The following is a 20,622-nucleotide window of genomic DNA, read 5'->3' on the forward strand; positions in this document are numbered from 1 at the left end:
TGTTTGAATAAGAAGACATTTATGAAGTGAGACATCCAATGTTAACCATCTCAATGAAACATAAAAAATGAATTTATATTAATGGTTATCTGCCTAACATTATGAGGCCCAATTTACAGGTAAACGGATTGATCACATACACAACCAACAATGTAATTTTATAACTACATTTTTTGTATTATAACTCTATAGGCATAAAAACATATCTTCAGGTGAATTTTAGTATCGGCTTTTAAACTGGTTGCAGTTTTTATACACCTTAGTTCAGTCTTTTATCTTCAAGGGACAGATTTGGTTAATAGTTCAGAGAAGTAGTAAAAAGATATAAAGATCCCTTTGGTCACAAATTTCCATGAAAGTTTCTATCTAAGGCATAAGTCTGGACAAAGTTGTTTGTAGAAGACCAGCAGTCATCCATGCATGCCAATCTCCCCCTCTCAAATGCCACCAATATTGTCCAAAGGAAAGGCAAAGAGCAAACGCCAATACAACTTGTTTCTACAGCTGAGTGAACTGGAGCAGCATGAAATAAAGTGCCTTGCTCAAGAACACAACACACGTATCCTGGTCCAGGAATCAAACTCACAACCTCATGATTGTAAAGCTGGATGCTTACACATGACTTCACAAGAACAAGCTATAATTGTATGCAGAATGAAATGAAGTCAACCAAAAGCCATTCTAGTATATTTCTTTCTTTAATTAACAAATGAAGACAAGACCTTTAGTGGTGTCCTAGCAATGCAATTGAATACAGAATATTATTTGCTTTGCACAAACACATTAGTGAGTTTATATTTTGTTGATATCATAAAAATTTTATCTTTTTACAAGCAATAAAAGTGCCAAAGTGATCAGATATTTAACCAGCCAGGAAAACCTCACTGTAAGGCCGAAAGCTACCACTAGGGAAAAACCGTACTATAATGAGTTCAAGCTGATATTCAAAGGTCATGTATTATAATAATTGAGAGTTGAATGACAACAGTTTAGTTGGCATTAAGAAGATTGTATCTCAGTGACGGGAAGGCATCCAACTGTAAAACGCTATCTCAGAAAAATCATGGAAGAGTGGATGTAAAGTGTTAAGAAGATCTACTTCTAACACATCATCACAGTTAAGGTAGCTACAGATCTGGCTGACTTGCTAGTAGTTTTATCTATAGTAATTTCTGAATAATTACTCAAGCGTTGCATTAATTAGTAGAAAGGCTAACTACCTGGCTTTATTTAGTATAAAAAAATTAAAATACTGTCCACCCTCTGAGCGAAATATTTTATAGGTTTGTCAGTTAGCACCAATTGTACAAAATTAGTTTCTTGAATTTATTTCCGACATACACACACACACGTTTGCAGTGTGGAAGGTGTTTATAAGCCATTTAAGAAACACACAAAAACCGTTAGATTCACTTCAACATTTAAATTTCATTTGTCAAAATATTTTCGTCGCTTTGAGACCGCGACCTGTTCACTGACAAAGCTTCGTGCTGCATCTGACGAAAATATTTTGACAAATTAAATTTAAATGTTGAAGTGAATCTAACGGTTTTTGTGTGTTTCTTAAATGGCTTATAAACACCTTCCACGCTGCAATTGTTTTCGTTCCAGCACACGATCTCAGATCAGGTCACTTGCTATGCAAGTACATCTCCGTAACACACATGTTTGTTGGAGGTAAATTAGGTAATTAGGTCCACCTGATACCTCACATCCATACATGATTGTAGATACCCACTTAAATACCAGTGAAACTATGATACAAATTTCATTATATATTTAATATATTTAATGTCTAAACACACAAACTTTATACACTTTCTTGCAATCATGTATTGATCAACTGTAACGTTTGCACACATAAGCCACAACACATATACATATATTTATTGCATACTGTAACAGTAGCTCATAAAATCACAGTTACCACTTATTAAAAAAACATGAAGACAGGAAAATTCAGCCTACACATAGCAGTGTTCCACCAGAATAAACATCGAATGAAGTGATAAAGGTGATATATTGTTTTTAATGTTAAACTGCGAAATCTTTAAATCTACAACTGTAGAGAGCAGAAGGACAGGATTGGTGAAGTAGAAAGGAACTCTTGGGAGGTGTTTACTAAGATAATACAAGAAATAATCACAAATAGCAGGTGGACAGATGTTGGAAGCCATATTCAGAGGGTTATAGTGCAACGGAGGGTAAAAAAGTGCTGATATACACAGCTTGACTTGGAGCATTTTCTGTGAGTCTGATAGTAAGTTGACAATATTTAAGGAGGTGCTACACTAGATGGGCAGCAAGATTGAAGTCTACCTTCAAAATACTTGGGGCAGAGGCAGAACCAGGCATCATCTGTGACAATGCATTCGCTGCCATAGTGACAGTGAATGTTATGACAACTTGGAATGTCACAGTTTTTACCCTCGTAGCCCAGCTCAGGAATGCAATCACAAAAGTAACTGCCAACGATATTGTCACATGTCGAGTTATGTCGACATGGATTCTTTTCCGCATCATGACATTCATCTATGTCTTCTGAACAAAGATAACCTGGGGAAAAAATAGAAATCAAACAAAACATTGCTACAGCAACACTTTCAGCTCAATCAAAAAAACGAAAACAGTTAACAGGCAGGTGCAGGAGGGGCTGTGTTTTGGATTTACTCCAACTATGTAGCATCTTGGGCAAGAATCTTTTACTACATTTCAGTACATATTTGGCTTGTTTTGGTTTGTAAAGCTGGATGCCTCTTCCATCACCAACCATCACACAGAGTATACTGGGTAGAATTAGAGAAGTTGGCATGCTCTACACAGGACAAGGCTAAAGGGTCCTCTCAACCTCAGGTTTTCTCTATTCATTTGCCAACCACTTTACTGTGTATTGGGCAAATTTTGTTGAGGCAGAAACACCATATACATACATATATATACACTTACACATGTGGTAGGGCTGAAAAGCTCCTAGCTTTGGATAAAAGAAAATACAGGAGGATCAGTTAATTGTGATTTTATTCCCTTTTTCAGATTCACACACTTATTGCAGCAGTCCTTCAGTTTTTCTGAGCCCTGTAAAAAAAACTTGGAAGGTTGGGCCTCCAATCAGGCTTTTCACAATACTCTTAAGGCCAGGAACTTTTCAGCAACCTCTCGTGTGTGTGTGTGTGTATGTGTGCACACACACACACACATGACCAGTGAAGAGTGGAGTTGTTGGAATCACATTTGTTCCATGGTTTCCATCTGTCTCAGCAACATACGCATGGCAAATCATATAAGTTGGTAAATATGGAAGAGAGCAATCATTATGTAATATTGGTTTCAAATTTTGGCACAAGGCCAGCAAGTTCAGGGGAAGAGGATAAGTCAATAATACCAACACTAGTGTTCAGCTGGTACTTATTTTATTGACACTGAAAGGATGGAAAGCAAAGTTGAACTTGGTGGAATTTGAACTCACAATGGAAAGACAGACAAAGCTTTTTTGTCTGGCATGCTAATGATTCTGTCAGCTTGCCACCTTGAAATAAAACAATTGTAAAACATCTCAAGCAAGAATTTTTTTGTCTCCAGCAAGAATTTTTTCTCTCAAATATTTTTTGAACTGCATCTAATTTTGCTTACTTTCAGTCACTGCTCTGCACATCTACTCATGAATATGTAACAAGATGAGAGTTCAGGAACACTGGAGGGGTGTCCGATCTGATCTGTCACATACAATTTAAGTTGAATAAAGGGAGACAAAGTCAGGCGGTCTTCGATAACAGTAAGTGGTGGTTTATTCTGCGGTTACAGGTAAGAACGAGTGCACATGTATCTCTAGTAGGGAAACCGGCAGCCGAATCCGCAGGACTGGTTGCAAGGTTTTCTCATGCGAGTCAAGATGGTTCGCTCCCGCTTCGTTGGGGTGAGGTTCTCTGAGTGTAGGGTTGTTTCCTGAGAGAAAGTCAAGCCACGTCAGACCGCTAGCGCTGCTCATGCCAGAAAAGACCGATTCAGCAGTCAGGCTTTTAGGTTTCAGTTCCTGCACATGCGCATGAGGAAAACTCCTGGTGACCAACCGGAAATAATCCAATTCTGCGCATGTGCGCTGAAACTTACACAGTAGCGTCACTACAAATATATATAGCAGCATCATGATTGTCTGAAGTATCCAAACACAGAACTGTCACATTGAGAAAGTAGAGAAGAAGAGTATTGAAAAGAAAACTTTTGGCTCTAAACCTACCTCCGAAGCCAGTACCATCACAATCACATACAAAAGACCCTGGCGTATTCGTGCAGACACCTTGATTTTGGCACCATTCTGTTCGGTTGCTGCACTCATTTATGTCTTCAGTACAGTTCTGACCATTCCAACCTGACAAAAGAAAAAGGATAAATTATTTGAATGTATAGGCGTAGGAGTGGCTGCGTGGTAAGTAGCTTGCTTACCAACCACATGGTTCCAGGTTCAGTCTCACAGAGTGGCACCTTGGGCAAGTTTCTTCTACTATAGCCTAGGGCCAACCAAAGCCTTGTGAGTGGATTTGGTAGACAGAAACTGAAAGAAGCCTGTCGTATATATGTATATATATATATATATATGTGTGTGTGTGTGTTTGTGTGTCTGTGTCTGTCTCCTCCAACATCACTTGACAACCGATGCTGGGGGAAGGAGAGGTGGCTTTATACCAGGTGTTGATGGAAGGTAGAGTTAGAGAATGATAGAGGGACAAGTGGTGGTGTAGTGCTATGGCTACCCCATATTATTGATGGGAAGTGACCAGAAAGGTGATAAAGAGGGAAATCACTGGGTGCCAGAGCAAACCCTCAAAGGGCAAGAGCAGATATGGTAAGTGGATTAGGAGTGAGATGGATTAGGAGCTAGAGATGGGAGGGTAGAGGTGAATGTAATGAGTGCTGAGCAGGGGTGGAAGTATAGCTCGATGGTATAAATCAGAATGAAGGTACAAGGTTGGAGAGAAGTGGCTCAGAAAAGTAAAATTTGACTGTGGAAAACTACTTACCACTAGCACATTGGCACACGTATGCGAATCCTTTCTCTTTACACGTTCCACCATTTTTACAAGGAGAACCCTTACAATAATCGATTTTCGTCTCACAATCAACGCCTTCATATCCTGAAAGAAAATTTTAAAAAACGTAAAATCGATCAACATCACTGGAAATTGTAGCTGTGATACCATAAGAGAACCATCCGAACGTGGTTGATGCCAGCGCTGCCCCGACTGGCCTCCGTGCCAGTGGCACGTAAAAAGCACCATCCGATCGTGGCCGTTTGCCAGCCTCGTCTGGCACCTGTGTAGGTGGCACGTAAAAAGCACCCACTACACTCACGGAGTGGTTGGCGTTAGAAAGGGCATCCAGCTGTAGAAACACTGCCAGATCAGACTGGGCCTGGCGCAGCCTTCTGGCTTCCCAGACCCCAGTTGAACTGTCCAACCCATGCTAGCATGGAAAACGGACGTTAAACGATGATGATGATAAATTAAATTGACAGGTGACTGAGACCATTGGAGATATGTTGTACTTGGGAAGACTTGCCAAGCCAAGTGTGACCATAGCTGTGGCTGCTGCTAGTGTCATGTAAATGACACCCATGAAATCATAATCATGACCATTGCCAGTGTTATGTAAATGGCACTTGTGCCAGTGGAACATAAAAAGTGCCCATTACACTCTCAGAGTGATTGGCATTAGGAAGGGCATCCAGTTGTAGAAACCATGGCAAATCAGACTGGAACTTGGTGCAACCCTCCGGCTTACCAATTCCAGTCAAGCTGTCTAACCCACGCCTGCATGGAAAGCCGACTCTAAATGATGATATGATAAATTAAGTAAAATCCGGTTCTTTTAACTGATGCTGGTGTCACATAAAACAACCCATGCTAGTGCCACGTAGAAGACACCCAGTACACACTGTAAAGGGGTTAGTGTTAGGAAGGGCATCCAGCCACAGAAAGCACAGACAACTGAGGCTTGAGGAGCTCTCCAGCTGGCCAGCTCCCATCAAATCATTCAGCTTATGCCTGCATGGAAAACACACATTAAATGATGATAATGATCTGGGTGAAATTTGGCTGCTATTTCTAACAAACTCAACAGCCACATACAAGTTCACACACTGGCTTCTATTTATAAATGTAACCTCAAGCCTCAGTTGTCTGTTTTGGTATGCTTTCTATGGCTTTCTATTTGGCCATGTTAACTCTGAAACGTTACCAAAGGAGAAGCCACCTCTACTACCTCGTGCCTCATTTCATTAACTATTAGATCAGAAATACCATCACAGCCATTAACAAACATAAGAAAACAACAACAGCTTACCCTGAGTGCAATTACAAACATAGCCAGTCAAGTCAGCATTATTTGAACAGTTTCCCCTTCCACTACAGGTAGTATTCTCACAGAAATCTCTCTTAATTTCACATTCTTTGCCTTCAAAGCCTTGATCACATGAGCAGTTGAAAACTTCAAAAGTCTGGAGTAGAAGAAGAAAATAGATAAATAAATAAATCAATCAATCAAAGAAACTATTTTTAATGAGAAAGACATTTTCAAAATTCCCAAGTGAGCAAGAAGGTTTTATTCTTTTACTTGTTTCAGTCATTTGACTGTGGCCATGCTGGAGCACCGCCTTTAGTCGAGCAAATCGACCCCAGGACTTATTCTTTGTAAGCCTAGTACTTATTCTATCAGTCTCTTTTGCCGAACTGCTAAGTTATGGGGATGTAAACATACCAGCATTGGTTGTCAAGCGATGTTGGGGGGACAAACACTGACACAAATATATATATATGTATATATATACGACGGGCTTCTTCCAGTTTCCCTCTACTAAATCCACTCACAAGGCTTTGATCTGCCCGAAGCTATAGTAACAGACGCTTGCCCAAGATGTCACACAGTGGGACTGAACCCAGAACCATGTGGTTGGTAAGCAAGCTACTCACCACACAGCCACTCCTGTGCATATAGTAGGTAAACTAATGTAGCCATGTTGGTATTTATCCTTTTTTTTTTTTTTTACTAGTTTCATTCATTCGATTGCAGCCATGCTGGAGCACCGTCTTTAGTCAAATAATCGACCGCAGGACTTATTCTTTGTAAGCTCAGTACTTATTCTATTGGTCTATTTTGCTGAACCGCTAAGTTACAGTGACGTAAGCACACCAACATCGGTTGTCAAATGATGGTGGTGGGGAAAAACACACACATATATATAAAATGGGCTTGTTTCAATTTCCATCTACCAAATCCACTCACAAGGCTTTGGTCAGCCCAAGGTTATAGTAGAAGACACTTGCCCAAGGTGCCACACAATGGGACTGAACCTGGAGCCATATGGTTGGTAAGCAAGTTACTTACCAAACCACACTTGCACCTATTCATTTAAATGAAAAAAAAAATTTATAAGCTTTATCTTTACATTTTTGTCTTTTAGTCTTTTACTTGTTTCAATCATTGGACTGCAGCCATGCTGGGACATTGCTTTGAAAGGTTTTAGTCAAACCAATCAACCCAACCACACTTTCTTTCTGTTTTATTTTTTGCTTTTTTTTTTTGGTCCAAGCTTGGTACTTATTCAACAAGTCTCTTGTGCTGAGCCACTAAGTTACAGGAATGTAAACAAACCAACATGGGTTATCATGTGGTGGTAGGGGACACACACATCTGTATGTCTTCACTTACACACTGAGACATATGGTGGCAGTAGTGGCTGTATGGTAAGTAGCTTACTTACCAGCCACATGGTTCCAGGTTCAGTCCCACTGCGTGTCTTCTACTATAGCCTTGGGCCGACCAAAGCCTTGTGAGTGGATTTGGTAGACGGAAACTGAAAGAAGCCCGTCGTATATATGTATATATATATATATATATATATATGTGTGTGTGCATGTATGTTTGTGTGTCTGTGTGTGTCCCCCCAACATCGCTTGACAACCGATGCTGGTGTGTTTATGTCCCTGTAACTTAGTGGTTCGGCAAAAGAGACTGATAGAATAAGTACCAGGCTTACGAAGAATAAAACCTGTGGTCGATTTAGTTGACTAAAGGCGGTGCTCCAGCATGGCCACAGTCAAATGACTGAAAGAAGTAAAAGAGTAAAAGAGAGATATGTATAGTTCAAAATTGTACAAAAAGATTTTCTTTCTTCATTCTTTTTTGTAGAAGAACGTAGGCTCAAAGCATCAAGACTCTTCAGTTTTCCCTGAACATCAAACTAATACATCTTGTTTGTTGTTCCCTCACTTGTCTGTGCCTTCTGTTTTTTGCATATCATACATCATGCATGCATGTATAATGTATATATGAGGGGGTGCTGAAAAGTTCCTGGCTTTGGGTAAAAGAAAATACAGGAGGGTCAGTTAGCTATGGTTTAATTGAACATATTCCTCTCTCCGATTCACACACTTATTGCAGGAATCCTTCAACTTTTTTAAGACTTGTAGAAGAACTCAGGCCTCCAACAGGTCTTTTGTGATAACCTTAAAGCCAGGAACTTTTCAGCAGCCCCTCATCTGTATGTCTTCATTTACACACTGAGACATATGGTGGGTGCCATACAAATTGATCAAAAAGGGACTTAGATTCGGCTCAGATTGGTTCAGACTGTTTTCAAGTATGATGTGGATCAAATGCAGATTTGCTGTTAGCAACAGCATCAAAGCAAGGGTAACAGAGAGAAGAGAGCTTCATCTGACTCAATGCCAGTGCCACCAGACTGGCTCCTGTGCTGGTGGCACGTCAAAGGCACCATACGAGCGTGGTCGATGCCAGTGCCGCCTGACTGGTTCCTGTACTGGTGGCATGTAAAAAGCACCATTCAAGCATGGTCAACATCAGTGCACTGCTGTGCCAGTGACACATAAAAAGCATCTACTACATTCTCAGAGTGGTTGGCATTAGGAAGGCATCCAGCTGTAGAAACCTTGTTAGATCAGATTGGAGCCTGGTACAGCCTCCTGGCCTACCAGTCCTCAGTCAAACCATCTAACACATGCCAGCATGGAAAGTGGACATTAAACAATGATGATGATGCTGATGATGACGGAGGAACACATAATTGAGAGAAAAATGAGTTGGAGTGAAATATGGAAGTGAAGTCATGCCGGAGTTTTCTGATTTGTTCATCTTACAATACCTTGCTATCACCTACAAACCTAGCAAGAGAGAATGTAATAGAGAATGATAAATGCAGATACAGGAAGGTTGGAACACTGAAACATATTCTTTCCAACAGTTCACTGGCATTAGATAGATATACCTGGAATCACAATCTGGTCCTTAAGGTCCTCTTCAATGCTACAAAGAACCAAATTGCTCTCATCATCATCATCATCATTTAACGTCTGCTTTCCATGCTAGCATGGGTTGGACAATTTGACTGAGGACTAGCGAACCAGATGGCTGCACCAGGCTCCACTCTGATCTGGCAGAGTTTCTACAGCTGGATGTCCTTCCTAATGCCAACCACTCCGAGAGTGTAGTGTGTCCTTTTATATGCCACTGGCACGAAGGCCAGTCAGGCAGTACTGGCAACGGCCATGCTCAAATGGTGTTTTTTACATGCCACCTGCACAGGAGCCAGTCCAGAAGCACTGGCAATGACCTTGCTCGAATATTTTTTCAAGTGCCAGTAAGGTGGTGCTGGTAACGATCACGCTTGAATGATGCTTTTTACATGTCACCGGCACGGAAGCCAGTCAGCCGCTCTGGCAACGTTCACGAGGGTCATATCCAGAAAAAGATTTCTTTGCATGTGTTTAACTCCATAAAAACTAGAGATAAGTGTTGGTTTCTGAGTTATTTGTGGTTAGTGAAAGGAAATAGTTAAGTTAAATTTTTTTGGCTCAAAAAGCAAAAAGCAAGGGCATGTAGGGGGACATGGAGTTATGTACAGGGTGGTGTTCATGTAAAGAGTTCAGGCCACTTGAGGTCAAGAGAGACTTTGAACCGAGCGGTCGTCGGCAGCTTCACTATCTCGTCCGGCAGCTTATTCCACGGATCCACAACCCAGAAGGAGAAAGCCCCTCTCCTTCAATTGAGATGAAATCGTCGCAGATAGAGTTTTTCGGAGTGACCCCGCAGCCGACGCTCTGGAGTAGGAGTGGAGAACAGCTCTTTCGAGTGGTTACACTTTCCGCTTATGTTGTGAGTGAGAATGAGATCACCACAACGTCATCGTTTTTCTAGAGAATAAAGGTCGAGCGTCTTCAGCCTTTCTTCATAAGACAAATGCTTGAGACCAAGAACCAAATATTCCCAAAAAAACTGGAAACTGAAGTAGCAACAAAAACAACAAAAATACTAGGAACAAAACTTACCCTTCCAGAATTGTCTGTGTAATTAAGATAATTGCAAGTTCCATTTTTACAATTAGTTTTGGTGCATGTTTCATTGATCTGAAATGATGACAAAACAAAAATTTAATGTTTTAATAAATGAAAACAAAAATAATAATAAATAGATTTTAAAGTCAATTTGAAATTTATTTGTTCCTTGTTTTAAAACCAAAGTGGTTTTAAAACTACCGTGGTAGATTGAGCCCAAAGTTTGTGGTAAATTTTATGGTGTAAGAAAGACTACTCCTAGCAAGTGTATGGCTGGCTGTAAATTCCCGACAAATATCCATTCCAGTTATATTAATCACTAGTACTTCTGGATTAACTTAAAAGTCATTCAGTCCTTTTCTCTCTTTGCTTATAAATCTGAGTCTTAATGTCTGGCCTGTAGGAGATGAAATCTTTATGTATTGTTAACATCTCCAGGTTTATTGTAAAGTATTCATGGTTATAATACAAAGCTGTAACTGAGAATTAAAAGAAAGGTAAAGAAATGCTTATAATATACAATAAACAAGTAACTACAATACAAAGTAAAGATGTGAATTATTTTATCAGGTAATGAATAGAAATTGAAAACTGGTGGCTGTCGCTGGAAAGACATAGAAATGTTTGTGAACAAAAGTTTTCAGCAAAAGCATACACAGACATGGCTGTGTGGTAAGAAGCTTATTTCCCAACCACATGGTCCCAGGTTCAATCTCACAATGTGGCACTTTGGGTAAGTGTCTTCTACTATAGCCTTGGGTTGTGGATTTGGTAGACAGAAACTGAAAGGAGCTCATCATATGTATGTAGGTGTGTGTGTGTGTGTGTGTGTGTGTGTGCGTGTGTGTGTGTATGTATGTAATGAAGGCGTGTGACTTAGTGGTTAGGGCATTCAGCTCACAATTATAAGGTCATGAGTTCAATTCCTGGTGACCTGTTGTGTCCTTGAGCAAGGCATTTTATTTCACATTGCTCCAGTCCACTCAGCTGGCAAAAATGAATAGTACCTGTATTTCAAAGGGTCAGCCTAGTCACACTACGTGTCATGCTGAGTCTCTCTGAGAACTATGTTAAGGGTACATGTGTCTTTGGAGTGCTCAGCCACTTGCATGTTAATTTCATGAGCAAGCTGTTCTATTGACTGTATCAGCTGGGACTCATCGTAACCGACAGAGTGCTCCTGTGTATATGTATATATATATATATAGGTATGGCTGTGTGTTAAGAAGCTTACTTCCCAAACACATGGTTCCGGATTCAGTCCCACTGTGTGGTACCTTTGGCAAGTGTCTTCTACTATAGCCTTAGGCTGACCAAAGCCTTGTGAGATAATTTGGTAGATGGAAACTGAAAGAAGCCTGTCATATATGTGTGTGTGAGTGTGAGTGTGTGTGTGTGTCTCCCCACTACTGCTTGACAACCAGTATTGGTGTGTTTATGTCCCTGTAACTTAGCAATTTAGCAAAAGAGACCGACAGAATAAGTACCAGGCTTCAAAAAAAAAACACAAACAAAAAAATAGACTGGATAGGAGTGGCAGGGGACGATTCATTCAACAAAAAATTCAAGGTGGTGCCCCAGCATGGCCACAGTCAAATGACTGAAACATGTAAAAGATAAAAACCTTTAGAATAATAAAAAGAAAGAAGGGCCATAATCCAATCAACAAATGGAAATTACTACTGTGACCTCGTTATCAAGAATACAATGTTGGTATTAAGAAAAGATGGGATTACAAGTATATAAGAATGTCTATTAAATTCAATAAGTCTGAGTCCCTTAGATTACAGAATATCAGGGGTTGGCTACTAGATAACAATACTTGTATGGTTCACTATTATTATAAAACTAGATTCAGCAGGTAGTGAACAAAAGTTTTCAGCAAAAGCATACACAGATGCAGGCATGGCTGTGTGGTAAGAAGCTAACTTCCCAATCACATGGTCCCAGGTTCAATCCCACTATATGGCACCTTGGGCTGACCAAAGCCTTGTGAGTGGATTTGGTAGACAGAAACTGAAAGGAGCCCATCGTATGTATGTATGTAGTGAAGGCATGTGACTTAATGGTTAGGGCATTCAGCTCACAATCATGAGGTTGTGAGTTCAATTCCTGGCGACAATAGTCTTCTATGAAGCTATATGACTATATGAAGGAATGTGGCTTTGGGTCATAGAAAATATAGAAGGATCAGTTAATTATGATTTTATCCAAAATATTCCCCTCTCAGATTCACACATTCACTGCACCAGTCCTACGATTTTTCTAAGCCGAACTAAAAAATAATCAACAACTTCAGTGACTTTTATTGCACTTCTATATTTGCAACTATTTTCATAAATCAATAATTCTCCATAAACCATTTTTCTTTTGTTAATATTGAAATAAAAACAAAAAAAAAAGTTGTTTTTTTTTTAATTTTACAAATTTAAAATTTGACAGGTGCAGGGGTGGCTGTGTGGTAAGTAGCTTGCTAACCAACCACATGGTTCCGGGTTCAGTCCCACTGTGTGGCATCTTGGGCAAGTGTCTTCTGCTATAGCCCCGGGCCGACCAATGCCTTATGAGTGGATTTGGTAGACGGAAACTGAAAGAAGCCTGTCGTATATCTCTCTCTATATAAACGGCAGTTTGTCTGTGCGTGTTTCTGTGTGTCTGTTTGCTTGTACCTTCACCCTGACCACGGCTTTCAACCGATTCTGATGAAACTTGACACACACATAGCCCAATGTCATAATTCAAAACTAACGCAGCGAAAATTTTGAAAAGTTCCCCCAGTTCTGAAAAGAATCGATAAATTCGACATGGGATCGAGAATCAGAAACCCAAACTGTCTAGGGGACGCAACTCCACCTTTTTTAACTAAAAAAAAATTTACCATCATTTTTTTCCATTTTTTTTGCTATTTTTTGGCTATAACTCTCTAAAAATGCTTTATAGTTATTTCCCTTACAAACCTGAGCAACGCCGGGCGATACTGCTAGTATGTATATAGAAATATGTATGTGTGTGTTTGTGTTTGTCCCCCTAGCATTGCTTGACAACCGATGCTGGTGTGTTTACGTCCCCATCACTTAGCGGTTTGGAAAAAGAGAGCGATAGAATAAGTACTGGGTTTACAGAGAATAAGTCCCGGGGTCGATTTGCTTGACTAAAGGTGGTGCTCCAGCATGGCTGCAGTCAAAAATGACTGAAACAAGTAAAAGAGTAAGAGTAAAGAGTATATATGTATATATATGTGTGTGTGTGTGTATGATTGTGTGTGTGTTTGACACCACCCCCCCAACATCACTTGAGAACCGATGCTGCTTTGACAAAATGGTGGATGATTTGAGAGAAGAGGAAGTGGCTTTATACCAGGTACTGAAAGGCTGAAATATCATAGAAGGACCAAACAGAGCTCTGTGCTTTAAATTATTTAGATATTTTAGAGTTCTTATTAACCTTTTAACAATAAAATTAAAATCCATGGTTATTCAAGTAATGATTTTTTATATTCATGCGTCCTTTTCAAGCCTAGCCAGGCTCATGGGCCCGGTTTCCAGGTTTCTATGGCGTACGTGTCCCCCCCAGCTGGACGGGGCGCCAGTCCATCACAGCGTTACTCAAGAAAGAGGAAGAGAGAGTGAAAGAAAGTTGGGGCAAAAGAGTACAACAGGGGTAGCCACTACCCCCTGCCAGAGCCTCGTGGAACTTTAGGTGTTTTCACTCAAACACACACAACGCCCGGTCTGGGAATCGAAATCGCGATCCTCCGACCGCGTGTCTGCTGCCCTAACCACTGAGCCATTGCACCTCCACTCAAGTAATGATGCTGAATATTTTTTAAAAAATAGAAATAGTATTTTCTGCAAGTCAGGTTGCCTCAACTTGACATGTCTCAAAAAAAAAAAATATTTTCAAATGTGACATTCCACATTAAAAGATAATGAAAGTTCTGGGTGGATATATATGATTTGATGGACCTACATTTGAAAGAAACATCAGTAAGTCAGTCTTCCTACATACCTTTTTACAATAACAAATAGCAGGAAGTAGAAAATTAAAATAAATAAAATCACCTATCAAAATGCTCAACCAAATCTTGAAACTAAAGTTCAAATTACAAACCAAGTAAACAACTGTAAATGGTAAAAATCTTAAGTTTCAACGATATGTCACAATCAAGTGACTCACTTGAAAATTTCTTGATATTTTATCTACACATGAAGCTAGTAGGCTCCACCTGATGTGTAATATCAGTGTGCATAGACAGAGTGTAAGCGTCCTGAGAGAAAAGTTGGACATTAGAAGCATCAGTTGTGGTGTGCAAGAGAGACAATGGCACTGGTATGGCCATGTGATGCATATGGATGAGGACAGAGCTGGCAGAAACGTTAGCACGCCGGGCGAAATGCTTAGAGGCATTTCATCTGCCGCTACGTTCTGAGTTCAAATTCCGCCGAGGTCGACTTTGCCTTTCATCCTTTCGGGGGTCGATTAAATAAGTACCAGTTACGCACTGGGGTCGATATAATCGACTTAATCCGTTTGTCTGTCCTTGTTTGTCCCCTCTGTGTGTAGCCCCTTGTGGGCAGTAAAGAAATAAGTTGTGTGAAGAAGTGTCACACACTAACAGTGTAGGGAACCTGTGGAAGAGGTAGACCTAGGGAAGACATGGAACGAGGTGGTGAAGCACGACTTTCAAACGCTGTGCCTCACAGACAAGTGACTGAGGCCTTTGGGGATATGCCGTGCTTGAAAAGACCCAGCAAGCCAATAAGATTATAGTCATGGCCAATGCCAGTGTCACATAACTGGTCCATTTAAAAGCACCCTTCAATCGTTGGGCAATATACTGTGCTTGTGAAGATCTGCTGAACCGAGTGAAATCATAGTTGTGACTGATGCCAGTGCCACCTGACTTGCGCCTGTGCTGGTAGCATGTAAAATGCACCATTTGAGTGTGGCCAATGCCAGTGCCACTAGACTGACACTTAAAAAGCACCATTTGAGTGTGGCTGATGCCAGTACCACCTGACTGGAATCCATGCCAGTGGCACATAAAATGCACCATTTGAGTGTGGCTGATGCCAGTGCCACCTGACTGGCACCTGTGCCAGTGACATGTAAAAAGCACCATTTGAGTGTGGCCGATGCCAGTGCCGCTTGACTGGAATCCATGCCAGTGGCACATAAAATGCACCATTTGAGTGTGGCCAATGCCAGTGCCACTAGACTGACACTTAAAAAGCACCATTTGAGTGTGGCTGATGCCAGTACCACCTGACTGGAATCCATGCCAGTGGCACATAAAATGCACCATTTGAGTGTGGCTGATGCCAGTGCCACCTGACTGGAATCCATGCCAGTGGCACATAAAATGCACCATTTGAGTGTGGATGATGCCAGTGCCATTTGACTGGCACCCGTGCCAGTGACATGTAGAAAGCACCATTTGAGTGTGACCAATGCCAGTGCCGCCTGACTGAAATCCATGCCAGTGGCACATAAAAGGCATCGTTTGAGCACTGCTGATGCCAGTGCCACCTGACTGGCTCCCGTGTTGGTGGCACCTAAACTGGTATCCGTGCCAGTGACATGTAAAAAGCACCATTTGAGCATGGCCAACGCTAGTGCTGCCTGATGGCATGTAAAAGCATCCACTACACTCTCAGAGTAGTTGGCATAGGAAGGGTATCTAGCTGTAGAAACCTTGCCAAATCAGATTGGAGCCATGTGCAGCCTCCCAGCTGGCCAGTTCTCAGTCAAACTGTCCAACCCATGCCAGCATGGAAAGCAGACATTAAATGACAGTGATGATGATGATCACAGTGTACAACTTATGGATCAAACTACAGGTGCACTAGCATATTAGATGCTCGATGCAATTTCAGCAATACATATTCAGCAAATCAAGGTTGCAAGACAACGAAAATTTTAGGAAAATAAAAATAAAAATAAAAAAATAAGTGGAAATTTTACGGGTGAGTGTGTTACATTACAAGGCACAAAAAGAAAATGACTTCCCGCCCAGACACAACAGAATATGCTTCAACACACAAACTCATATGAAGAATCTTGCAAACGAAATCCAAAAATGAAATAACACTATATGTTTATAAGAGATACTTTCTCAAGATGAATACCGCAGTTTAGTAAGGCTTTCAATATAGACACACCTTTCAATATTTATACAGATTGCTAATTTAGAAAAAAAGTATTTAACATGTGAAAAAACAAAAATGCAGTGATGTAGTTTATTATGCAAAAATGTTTAATTAGATTTAGGAATGCTGTCAAACAAGAGTTTTGTGTTAGTGTTTAGGTATGTTGTAAGATGTTTCTAACGGAAGAAAACTTGCTTGTCAGACACCTGAGAAGGAGATCAACAGGAACTAAAGAATGTGGCTAATTGAGAAATAAATTAATTTATAATTAATTTGGGTGCATGTGTGGTCGTGTGGTAAGAAGTTTTCTACCCAGTGGGTTCAGTTCCACCGTGCAGCATCTTGGATGAGCATTTTCTGCTATAGTTCAAGGTTGATGAAAGCCTTATGAGTAGATTTGGTACTCAGAATCCCAATGTGTGTGTGTGTGTGTGTGTGTCTGTGTGTGTTAGTGTCAGCTTCACTTGACATCATGTGATAGTAGTAAGCGAGTGTCAGCATCATGCAAGTGTTACCTTTTGTTTCCAGTCTACAGTGGAAACATGTTTGGCTTTGGGGAAATATTACCTTACTTTGAAGCAGGTGAGAGTTGGCAACAAGAAGGGCATCAAGTTATAGAAAACCTATCTCACATAATTCCGTCCAACCCATGCTAGCATGGAAAAGTAGACGTTATGATGATGATGATGATGATGATGATGACAATGATGATCAATTCCAGTACTGGCTGAGACCCCCTTTGGTCATGACTGACCATGGGATTGCACCCAGAAAGTTACCCTCCCAGGCACAAGTCAGGTTGTTTATGGAAGACCAACAGTCGCCCATGCATCCCAGCCTCTCCTCTCCACACCACCAGTGTTATCCAAGGGAAAGGCAGTAGCCGATACAGCTTGGCACCTGTGACGTCACAACTTATTTCTACAGCTGAATGAACTGGAGTAACGCGAAATAAAGTGTCTTGCTCAAGAACACAACACGCAGCCTGGTCCAGGATTCGAACTCACAACCTCGATTGTAAGCTCGACGCTCTAACCACTGAGCCATGCGCCTTCACAATTCCAGTGCTTGACTGGTGTTTTATTTTATTTATTGACTATGAATGTATAAAAAGCAAAGCTGATCTGAATGGAATTTGAACTCAGGACAGAGAGCCAGAAGGAATACTAAATACTACAAAACATTTTCTGATACTCTAATGATTCAGCCAAAACATTTCTCTAATTATAACAGCAATAATGAAGATGATGTCACTAATATGAAAGTATTATTAATAAGTTATCTAAATAAGCTCACTGACAACTGCTTGAAGCAATAGACTGATATATAATGACAAACTGAAGCAGCTGTAGCTGATTATTAAGCTAATCACTAATGACCGTATCAATTAAAAAAAGAGAAATTCAAAACTTCTCTCTTTTTGAGCAGCTTATCCCTTTTTGACAACAATAGAAGTTTAGCTATCAAATTATCTCAGCAAAACAAAAGCAATAACCTAATTAAAAAGATTATATGGATTCTTAATTGAAAAGGAGACTTTTTCTTTTTTACCTGTCGAGAGACATTTATAGTATGCTAATTAAACAATTACCATGCCAACAAGACAACTGTTCGAAACAACAGTCTAAATTAAATTTTTTAATCCTTGCATTAATCTTTCTAATAACCAATTACCCTAACAGAAAGGGTGATGTCATTAAGGAGTACTTTGTACCCAGGTGGTCCAAGGTTCTGTACCGATACATGGGTTTAGTTAGGGGTGTCACTCAGCATAGGGTCAGGTTGACAAATATATTATGAGAGGAATTTGATAGGTGGAAACTGTGCAGAAGCTTATAATAGTCATGTGTATATCAATATCAAATTTCCATGCTGACAGGAGTTGAACAATTTGACAGGAGCCAGTAAAGCCAGAAGCCACAACAGGCTTTGTCTATTTTGCCATGGTTTTTACGGCTGGATGTCATTCCTAACACCAACCACTTTACAGAGTATACTGGGTGCTATATACGTGGCACCAGCATCTATATATATGTACCAGTGCTGTGTAAAAACACCAGTGCCAGTGCTATAGAAAAGCACCTGTGCTGGTGCCACCCAGTACACTCTGCAAAGTGGTTGGCATTAGGAAGGGCATCCAGCAATGGAAACCATGTCAAAACAGTACCAATTGGAGCCTGGTGCAGCTCTCCGGCTGGTCAGTTCCTGTCAAACCATCCAACCCATACCAGCATGGAGAACGGACATTAAAAGATGATGATGAGTGTCTATCTATCTATCTATCTATCTATATATATATATATACATATATATATATATAGTTAATCCAAACAAGAAAGCACAAAAAAAACACAACGTGAGGACGTGGAACAAATATAGTATTATTAGACGCTCAGGAAAGAAAGAGGGTTTAACGTTTCGAGCAGAGCTCTTCGTCGGAAACATAGGAGAAGGAAAGATCCAAAGAAGGGAAGACAGAGGAAAAAAAAAAAAATCGCCAACGGTACACACGAAGGTCACATTTTAAAATACATATATATATATACACACACACACACACATATATATATATACACAGAAGGCTGTACCAGGCTCCAATCTGATCTGGCAAGGTTTCTACAGCTGGATGCCCTTCCTAATGCCAACCACTCCAAGAGTTTAGTGGGTGCTTTTTACATGCTACTGGCATGAGGGCCAGTCAGGCAGTACTGGCATCAACCACACTTGAATGGTACTTTTTATGTACCACCGGCCCAGGAGTCAGTCAGACGGCACTGGCAACGACTACGCTTGAATGGTGCTTTGTACGTGCCACTGGCACGCACAGGAGCAGTCAGGTGGCACTGGCATCGACTATCATGATGAATAAGAGGGGGCCAAGGACTGATTCTTGGTGGATTCTTACCTCTACCCAGAATTCTTCACTGTACTCATTGCCAACCCTCACCTTACTGACAGCATCCCTGTACATGGCTTGTACAGCTCTCACTAACCACTCATCTATCTCTAGTTTCCACATTGACCACTAGATAAGGGATTGGGGGACCCTGTCAAAGGCCTTCTTCATGCCAATGAGGCTTATCTTTGGCTAGGTATTTCTTCTGAAGCTATCTGTAGAAATATAGCATCAGTGGTGCTTTTCCCTGGCACAAACCCAAACTGCATCTCATCAAACTAACTCTCTCCTTAATTAGTTGGGCTATGACCCTCTCTGCAACTTTCATTACTTGATCCAACAACTTGATACCTCTGTAATTATTCGTATCTAATGCGTCACCTTTACCTTTGTAGCAGTTGACTATAGTGCTGCTACACCAGTCACTTGGTATAAGTCCTTCATGTATCACTTGGTTGACTATACGGGTGACTAGTCTATAGCCGACACCGCCAGACATTTTAAGCATCTGCGGTGATTCCTGATGGGCCAGGAGCTTTCCTTGTGTTCATACCCTTAATTGCTTTATCTACCAAGGTCAATTCAGATAGCTGGTCCCTCTGTTGGGTTGACATTTGGCAGACTCTCTTTCTCCCATTCATTCTCCATTTAGCAATCTTTGCAGTCTCGTGTGTGTGTGTGTGTGTGTATATATATATATATATATATATATATATATATAAAGTGTGTGTGTGTATATATACATACACACACATGAAAGAGAGTAATGTGGAGCTGAGTCAAACTTGTTAAAAGCTTACAACACTAAATGTCATGAGTGCTATTTTTATTTATTTGTCTGTATAAATTTGCTTTTACGTCTATTTTTACATGTTAGCATGGGTTAGATGTTGTTTTTCCAACTAACGCCTCTCCTGTCACTAATCCTGCCCTGCTTCTCAAGAAAGGGATATCTTACTCTGCACATCTCCACATGTTCAATGCCAGCAAATGATTTGTTAACAGAAGAAATAACGATAATATCACAGCTTATCGTTGAGCAGTTTTCAGCAAAATGCAAATGTAAACAAACACACACACACACACACACACACACAAAGCCATATGTCCTTCCTGTCACTAGTACTCAACTGTTTCCAGGTAAGATACTGTTTTCTCAAAGAGTTTATTTAGATTATGTTTCCACTTGTTCAACACTTTATAACAAAATGAAATACAAAGATTAAGTAAGTAC

At 40.5% G+C, this 20,622-nt stretch overlaps 1 protein-coding gene across 2 annotated transcripts in view; it reads right to left on the reverse strand.

The window, feature by feature from the left end:
• The window catches only part of LOC115216256 (protein crumbs-like), a 220,306-nt gene that overhangs the window by 20,343 nt on the left and 179,341 nt on the right, over positions 1-20,622 (reverse strand). Inside the window, exons 22-26 of one of the 2 annotated variants that reach the window (XM_036507796.1) lie at positions 10,338-10,415; positions 6,337-6,490; positions 5,016-5,129; positions 4,235-4,366; positions 2,320-2,556 (exon numbers count right to left, since the gene is read on the reverse strand). In XM_036507796.1, coding sequence (XP_036363689.1) covers positions 2,320-2,556; positions 4,235-4,366; positions 5,016-5,129; positions 6,337-6,490; positions 10,338-10,415 — 715 coding nt within the window. The remainder of the gene's footprint in view (positions 1-2,319; positions 2,557-4,234; positions 4,367-5,015; positions 5,130-6,336; positions 6,491-10,337; positions 10,416-20,622) is intronic. The other variant, XM_036507801.1, reaches the window with a different exon arrangement.

This window comes from Octopus sinensis, linkage group LG1 (genome assembly GCF_006345805.1).
Source record: "Octopus sinensis linkage group LG1, ASM634580v1, whole genome shotgun sequence".
NCBI lineage: Eukaryota > Metazoa > Mollusca > Cephalopoda > Octopoda > Octopodidae > Octopus > Octopus sinensis.